We start from the raw sequence: 8,368 nt of genomic DNA, 5'->3' as shown, positions 1-8,368 counted from the left end.
TTGATTACTGTAGCTTTGTAGTATAGTCTGAAATCGGGGAGCCTGATTCCTCCAGCTCTGTTTTTCTTTCTCAAGATTGCTTTGGCTATTCGGGGTCCCAGTTCTCTTTGTTCAGAAATTGGACAAAGCCCCCTGCCCTCTTCTCTGGTGCAGGGTGCAGGGGAGTCTGGCACCCATGGCTCTGCCCCCTGCTGACTTCAAGGGCCATCTGTGACCTCAGGAGCCCCAGCGTTTCGCCAGGACTCACCCCTGGGGAGACCAAGGTTCAGGGACAGGTCGCTGGGCAGAGTCCAGAGGCAGGCCCTCGTTCACCAGGTGCGTCCACCTGCTGGCCATGGGGCCACCACTTCTCCCCGACACCTCTCACTGAGGCCCACGGGCTCTGGCGCATCCCAGCCTGTGGGCACTCTGCCGCCAGCTGTGCCAAGGGCCGCCTGCCTTCTTCTCAGCTGGTCACGGGGCCTGGCATCCACCCATGCTCTCCAGAAGAGCCTTCCCTGGTCTCTCCTCGCAGCATCTTCAGCTTCTTTGGCTCCTTAGGTGGAGATTTTCCCTCTGGACGACGCTGTGGGTTGAGGACTCACCAAGGAGAGGCCAGTGCTTGCCCTGATCTGGCCAGATGCCCCTCCTTCCCCCCCCATCCCAGACATACCTTCCCGGGTGGCCCCGGGCACCGTGTCCTGGTGCCCGGGGCCACCCTCCTGCCAGGACCTGCATGCAGCGTAGGTGCCAGTGACAGCCGTTTACACTTTCGTACGGATTTCAGTCCCCAGTGTGTCTCCCGGGACAGTGTCAGGTTTAAGACTGACTGCTCACCTGCTAAGGAGCAGGCTGCGGGACCGCAGGTGAGTGCAAGCAGAAGTGATGCTGCCGAAACCATCTTGCTGGGCAGTGACGGGAAGTGACTGCTGAGCCTGCTCCCCACAGGGCGTGAGAGGGAGAGGAGGGGCTGCAGATACGGAACCTCAGGTCAAGGCCCCGTCTCCGCCCACCCGCTGCGCCCGTAGGCACCTCTTCATCTCGCCTCCATTCTGGGGCCCTCCAGCTGGTGGCCGTGGCTGGCTCAGGTGGCACGTGGCAGTGAGTGGGGCAGGTGGAAACCCACCCACGTCTTGGTGACCCATGGGGCCCCTGCAAGGGGCTGGGGTCTGGCCTCGCCTCTGGTCACCTGAGAAGATCCACAGGAGCAAGTGAGGGAGCTCCCGAGGGCAGAGCTGGGACAGCTGAACAGCAGAACGAAGGACGTGGTGTTGGATCGTTAAGCAGAGTACAAATGGCCATGCGTCCACACCGGCGTAAAGGAACGACTGGATAAACAAGTAACTGGGGGAGAAGAGACAAACTCCCAGCAGAAGAATCCTCAATAATTCGCGCGAACCCTCCACCCTCTAGGAGGCCCCCCCCCGCCCCGTGCCAGGTGTGGGCTGTGCACGGCGGCTCCCTCCCAAAGAGCGCACTGCAAGGGGCTGGGGTCTGGCCTCGCCTCTGGTCACCTGAGAAGATCCACAGGAGCAAGTGAGGGAGCTCCCGAGGGCAGAGCTGGGACAGCTGAACAGCAGAACGAAGGACGTGGTGTTGGATCGTTAAGCAGAGTACAAATGGCCATGCGTCCACACCGGCGTAAAGGAACGACTGGATAAACAAGTAACTGGGGGAGAAGAGACAAACTCCTAGCAGAAGAATCCTCCATAATTCGCGCGGACCCTCCACCCTCTAGGAGGCCCCCCCCCGCCCCGTGCCAGGTGTGGGCTGTGCATGGCGGCTCCCTCCCAAAGAGCGCAGAGTGGGGGCGTGGGAGGAGCTGGACGGGGAGACTCCTGGCCCGCACGACCTCGGCCGCGGGGTCAAGGTCAATCGCAGTGGTGGGCCACGTGGATGGCAGTGCCCCTGCCGTGATGGGAGGGGGGCACCTCCCCTCTGCTCTAACTCCCAAACCCGTAACCCCCGTCCAATCATGAGAAAAGCATCCGACAAACCCCAGCCGAGGGACAGTCTGCGAAACACCGGCCAGCACCTCTCAAAACCGCCAAGGGGGGCTTCCCTGGTGGCGCAGTGGTTGCGCGTCCGCCAGCCGATACAGGGGAACCGGGTTCGCGCCCCAGTATGGGAGGATCCCACATGCCGCGGAGCGGCTGGGCCCGTGAGCCATGGCCGCTGAGCCTGCGCGTCCGGAGCCTTGCTCCGCAACGGGAGAGGCCACAACAGAGGAAGGCCCGCATACCACAGAAAAAAACAAAAAACAAAAAACCGCCAAGGTCGTGAAACGCGAGGAGAGTCTGAGAAACGGTCACAGCCCGGGGGAGCCTGCGGACGCGTGAGGACCAGTGTCGCCTGGTGTCCTGGACGGATCCTCAGATACAAAAGGGGAAAACGGGTGAAACCCATATAAAGTAAGGCGTTTAGACAACACCTGCGTGGCCTGAGTGGCAACGCGTCGGTGGCACGTAAGGTAACGGAGGGAATGACTTGGGGTCCGCAGGAGGGCTCCGTGCTGCCCGGAACTGCTTTGCAACAAGGCATCAATTTGGACAAACAGGCGAGGTGGCCGCTCACCGGCCAGGGGTTCCCCGGCTCTGACAGGTCCCCTCCCCGGCATCCTCGCATCTCCCTTTGGATGCTGAGGGCCCCTCCCCGGCAGAGGTCAGAAGCAGCCTCTGTCCTGACCCGTCTCCAGGAGAAGCCACGCACCTCGGCCCGAGGGGCTCCGTGCCTTTTCAAAGTTGCCACTCAGCTGGGTGACCTCTGGCTCTCCCCCATCCCCGGTGACATCAGTGGTTGGGGTTTTTGCCCCCAAGGCCCACGGGAGAAGCTGGCCCTCAGAGCAGCACCTGGGGCCGGGCCTCACCAGGACACCGGCCCCTGCAAAAGTCAGTCGTGGTGGCGTGGCCGCCGGGCTGTCGTGAGCAAAGTGCTGCGAGAGGCCCCGTGTAGGGTCTGTGTGAGGGTGCATTTTATGATGATTTGGCCACACGGTGAATGGGCAGGCAGGTGTGCGTCCAGAGAAGGGAATAGTCAGCTGGGCTATGTTCTCTGGGAAGGCTTTGCACTTGAACCTCGACCCAGGAAGGATCTGCACAGGTGGGGAGGGTTGGAAAGGGAGTCCAGAAGGGGATGGGAGAGAAGGGGAGGCAAGCAGGGGCATCCTGGGTCAGGTCCAAGGTCTTAAGAGTTGGTTGACCGGTGTAGAGGCCCCTGGATGGCAGGTGTAAGGTGGGCCTGAAAGCCCGGTGTGGCCACCGCATGGTGCCTCCCGACCCTGGTGAAAGCCGCGGTCCTCCTCAGATACGTGTGCGCGCGCGCGCGCGCGCGCACGCACGCACACACGCACACACGCACACACGCACACACGCACACACACACACACACACACACACCATCTTGCCTGTGAGGTCAGACGCTGGGCGGGGGGCGGGCAGGAGTCCTGTGACGTGTTAGAGACTCCAGCCACCTGGGCAGCGGTGGAGAGAAACGGGCCACTGGAAGCTGTGTCGAGACGTGCCCGGCACGGTGGTGCCGCCTTGAGTGAGCCGCCTCGGCTGCTCCGGAGTCCGGGCAGATGAGCGCAAAGGCCCTGCTTCCACCGCGCTCCGCTGCCCCTGGAGCTGGATGAGCCACAGTCGGCAGAACGGATCTGAGGTTTTCTTTACGTGCCCGTGGGTGTGGTCTCCCCGGGGGCAGGAGTCTGGCCTGGCGTGAGGCTCCGGCAGGCTCTGTGCTGTGCTGGAGGGTGGCAGCTGAGGGAAAAGCGGGGTTCACGCCCCGAAGAGGGGGGCGGCCACCTACCTGAAGCTCCATCCACGCTGACAGGCGCGATGGGTGCCGCGCCCAGGAAGGTGCTCAAGCTGCAGTCCGCCGCCCCCGTGTGGCCTCAGCCTGGTTCGGGCCGCTGGCTGTGGTCTGCTGAGCCCCCCCCGACCCGCGGGCCCCCCTTTGCCCTCAGCGCAGCCCTCCGCCAGGCAAGAGCGTCCCCCTCGAGCCCGTCTACTGCATCTCCCCCCATGAGCCCACCTCCAGGTGTGGCCCAGCGTTCACTCTGCCTCACCACCACGTCACCTCGGGGTCCTGCGGCTCCCAACCGGGGGTGTTTTCAAGTCAGGGGTGTCCGTTTCCCTTTGCCAAGCTGTCACATAACGCGGCGAGGGTTTCCTGGGGCTAAAGGGGAGGAAATGCATTGTGCCTTTGCGTGTCTCGCTAAAAGGAGCCGTATGCCTTTCGTGCCGTGTTCGACGCCCAGCACGCCCTGTGTAGCACCCCATTCCTCAGTAGGTGCGGTGGGGGGCAGGGAGGATCAACGGGTGACCGCGGCTGTCTAAATTTGTGACTTGATAATCCAACCTTGTTCGCAAAACAGAAATGACAAATCCAGACGGGATAAAAATCGGGGCCAGAATCAGAGGACTCTTTCCATTTACCTGGGCAAAAAAAATTGCTTTATTTGGGAGCATGGCAGCTGATTAATACCAACGGTCTCTTGTTCTCCTGTGGCTCATTGAATTTTACTCAGTGGCTTTTCAGGACAGATGTAGATGAATTCTAGCCCTTTAATCCCGATTCTGAATGGCTGATTTGTGAACTCTCCAAGAAATCCACGCAAGGCTACTTAGGACGTGGGCGTGGGGTGGGGGGATGCTTCCTTTTGGTGAATTTGTGATTTTCTGGATTCCAATGGCAGCCACGGCAGAGCAGCAGCCTGGCTGTGCCCGCCCCCGGGAGAGGGGGCTCTGCCGACGGCCAGGCCAGACTTCGCAGGAATGGGGAAACAGCACGGGCTCTGCCCTGGGCGTACCTGTCCCCTCATCCCGGGAAGGGGGGGTCCCTCGAGGTTGGATTAACAAGCCGTGGGGCCCACCTGGAGGTGTCGGTGAGGGTCCCTCTCCCTGGGCAGCGGGTTCGGGCGGCCCCGCCAGGCAGCGGAGAGGGGCTCCCTTTCATGCTTGAAATGCTCTCCTCTGCTTTTCCCTTCCCGCCTTCTGTCTGCCGGCTTTGCTTTCCCGTCTGGAGGCAGTGAAAGTGGCCGGAGCACCTCCAGCCTCTCCGTGCTCTCAGACGGCAAGCCTCCCCCCTCCACCTACCAGCAGGCTCCTCGCCACTTCCACGTCCCAGGTAGGCGCCCGGGACACACGGCCGCTCGCCAGGCAGACCGTCCGTCCGCCCCTGAGCTGTCGGGGCGGGGGGTGGAGGTGGGAGCGGGCTGCCGTGCCTCTCGGGGGTGGCACGGTCCCCCAAGCCTCCCCATCTCCCTCTCACCCCTAAATGCCGAGGTGCTTTAAAAGTCCGCAGGTGGGTGCGCGCGCCCCCAAACTGGCACGTGTTTGAGTTTCTCCCGAATCTCCACAAACGCCAGGGCGGCGTGGCCGCCCTCCTGAGAATGGGCTGGAGAGAGGGGCTGGCCGGGTCACAGCTGTCGCTGGACACTCGCCGCAGCCGCCTCTGTCCCTCTGTTCCCTTCACGCGGCGGGTGGCATCGGGGCTGAGCGAGGCCGGCGTGCAACGTGAGGCCTGGGTGCCGGTCGCCGGGGCGGGTGCCGGATCCTTGCTGGGGACCCTAAATCTGGGTGACGGCTTGCTGCTGACAAGTGGGAGAATGGAAAGCATCGCAATTCGCTTTTGCTCACCCTGCTGTTCTCTCCTTTTTTTTTTTCTTTCTTCTTTCCCAGACACTGGCGTCAAAGATAACATCTATAGGAAACCCCCCATCTACAAGCAGCATGGTACATACAGTAGGATTCCTCTGCTGCTGTGTTTGCCCTGCATGCCCGTCGGTGCCTTTGCTTCCGAACGCTTCCTGTTGTCGTGTTCTGATACGTGATGGGGAGGCTACCCCGGAGGCCCCGCGGTCTAAACATTAGGTGCAAATTTGCCGGTAGGCTCCCGAGAGGCCCCTTCATAGATTACAGCAAAGGGTGTGTCCGACTAAGGACACCGCTGTGTGTCTAAACCCAGGGCTAACCCACGTGGGCCGGGCTGGGGCTGGGGATTTGTAACCAAGAGCCGGTCTCGGTGTGTGGCTTCAGGGGTGCTACTTTGAGAGAGGCAGCCAGACTGACTTTAGCCAAGATGATGAGGGACGGAGGTGCTTGGACCACAATCTGACCCAGCCTGGTCTTTGTAAACTGGAACAAACCAGAATCAGTCATTTATTCCTCTATGAGCATTTAAGTCCTGTGTTTTGAGAAGTTCTGATGGTAGAACAAATGACTTAGCCTTTGGTTAAAGGGATTTCTTGCATCAGTAAATAGGGGCTGGAGATGCTTGGTTCCAAGGGCGTCTCTCGCCCCCCAGTTTCCCTCTCAGAGGTGACCAGCCACCTCCGCCCCACCTGAGCCTGCAGGGGACAGGTGCACAGGGAGCAGAAGTCTCCAGATCTCACCTCTGTTTCGTCACAGAATTTCTGGTGATGTGGGGCTTGTTGCTTCACCATCCTGAGCCTGTGTTTCCTCACCTGCAAAACAGGACCGACCCTCCACTCTGCCCTTTTCACAGGCTGGTTGTGAAGACCAGATGGGATGATGAACGTGGAGTCATGTTCTAAACTGTCGAATGAGGTGCATGTGATGGGGGTTGTTCTTAAGACACTAGGGAGATGAGAAGAGGAACCCCCATATACTTAAAGTCCGTGTCCAGATGCACCCCCAAAAACAGCCACGTCCCCCGTTGACAACTGGATGGACGCTGTTGTGGGTGGAATCTCTAAAAGGGTGTTTTCTGTGGCTTACTGACAAATCCGTGCTCTAGTTGTGCAGGCTTTGTGTGTTTTATGATTTTCTCCTTGACTGCAATAGGCGCTATGCTTTGTGTATTTCTTCCTCTTCCCAAGAAAGAAAAAGATGAGTGGGAACTCCTGGGTTTCCAGAAGGCGATGACTTTCACCGTTGCCTCTCAGTCGGAGAAGCAGGGAGCACAGATCTTCCCGAGGGATCCGAGAGGGAGGGACGTGTAGACTCCAGGGCCCTCAGGGGTGGTCCAGACCAGCTCCCTGTGTTACCAGTGGGGAAACTGAGGCGCAGGACGGAAGGAGCAGGCACAGAGCGGCGTCTTTCCATCGTGGCGCCCATCCTGCAGCCAGGAGGCTGTGCGTGCTGTCCGCGTCCACGGGAAGGACTGACTGCCTCGGCCTTCTATCAGCCGCTAGCTAACACGTCACGTACGCGCACAGGGTCGGGGCTCCGGCCCCTGGGAGGGGAAGAGGCAGTAAATCAGATTAGGAAATTGCTCACTAGCCTCTGACGGAGCCCCATCTAAGACAAAGAACTTCTGACAGTAAGGCCCTTCACCAAATCGTGCAGTGGAGGTTGGGTTTACCCCTTTCTTTTTTTTGGCCGTGCCGCGCGGCACGCGGGATCTTAGTTCCCCGACCAGGGATCGCACCCGCGGCCCCTGCAGGGGAAGCGCGGAGTCTTAACCCCTGGACCGCCAGGGGAGTCCTGGTTTACTCTTACCAGGGGTAATCTTTGTGTTTTCTTTTTTAATCTGGATAGAAACACCTCTTCTATCCAAAGGCAAGTGAATTCCTCTTTGACGGAACCCTGAACAATGACCCAAACCCTCTTAACATTCTAGAATGTGGGTTTCTTGATTATTTTATGAAATAAACTTGATAGAGCGCCTGCTCTCTGCCACGCGTCCAGCCACGTCGTGGGATGAACATGGATACGGTCTGTCCCTGCCTGACTCTACAGGGGCCATGAATGAAGTGAGTCCTCACGGGTGCTGCGTAGTCCTCTCCACCAGCTTTCCTTAGACAACCGTCAGGACGTAACGGATGTGGGGATTCCCTGGCGGTCCAGCGGTTAAGACTCCGCGCTGCCACGGGAGGGGGCTTGGGTTCCATCCCTGGTTGGAGAACTAACATCCCGCGTGCCGCGTGGCATGGCCAAAAAAATACATAAACAAACTAAGCACGTAACGGATGTGATGGGGTGCATTTGATTTCCAGTAGATCTGAGATGTCTTAATTTTACAAGATCTGCCCCATCGAGCTGGACCATATCCGGGCAGAAGTGCACTGGGGTGGGGGGCATGCACGTGTGAGTGTGAGTGTTTAAAGCCCACAAGCAGCCACCACCCCCCCATCCCAGCAAACCGACCGTCCCCTCATCTGTCAGGGGAGAGAGGCACACACCTCAGGGTCACCTCAGGAGAACCCACCCTTTCAATAGCCAGACTTTCCAGAAACAAACTCCGGGCGATGATGTTGAGTTCCTGCACCATTTAATTAGCTGAAGATAATACATTCAGTGAGTTTTAAAATGTTATGCTTTTTAAGTAATGTATTTACTTTTCAACTTTTTATTTCCAACTCATCAAAAGTTGTTGGTTTTTGTTTTGTTTTTTTTTAATTAGCAAAAACACTCTTCTCTGGTGCTCT

General features: G+C 59.1%; 1 protein-coding gene across 19 annotated transcripts in view; it reads left to right on the top strand.

The window, feature by feature from the left end:
* Positions 1-8,368, top strand: part of ABLIM2 (actin binding LIM protein family member 2) — a 75,052-nt gene that overhangs the window by 28,047 nt on the left and 38,637 nt on the right. For 11 of the 19 annotated variants that reach the window (XR_008617940.1, XR_008617939.1, XR_008617938.1 and 8 more), the window contains 2 exons: positions 5,002-5,103; positions 5,658-5,711. The exons of 2 other annotated variants lie outside the window; for them this stretch is intronic. Coding sequence is in view for 3 of the 17 variants with exons in the window: in XM_055086234.1 (XP_054942209.1) it covers positions 5,002-5,103; positions 5,658-5,711 (156 nt within the window). In the remaining 14 variants the exon portion in view is untranslated. Of the gene's footprint in view, positions 1-5,001; positions 5,104-5,657; positions 5,712-6,386; positions 6,548-8,368 lie in introns of those variants that run through there. 6 more of the 19 variants (XR_008617935.1, XR_008617937.1, XR_008617936.1 and 3 more) reach the window with 2 other exon arrangements.

The sequence above is a fragment of the Physeter macrocephalus genome, chromosome 7 (assembly GCF_002837175.3).
Source record: "Physeter macrocephalus isolate SW-GA chromosome 7, ASM283717v5, whole genome shotgun sequence".
Taxonomy (NCBI): Eukaryota; Metazoa; Chordata; class Mammalia; order Artiodactyla; family Physeteridae; genus Physeter; species Physeter macrocephalus.
Note: the sequence above shows the minus strand (reverse complement) of the source record. Positions and strands in the feature narration are given on the sequence as shown.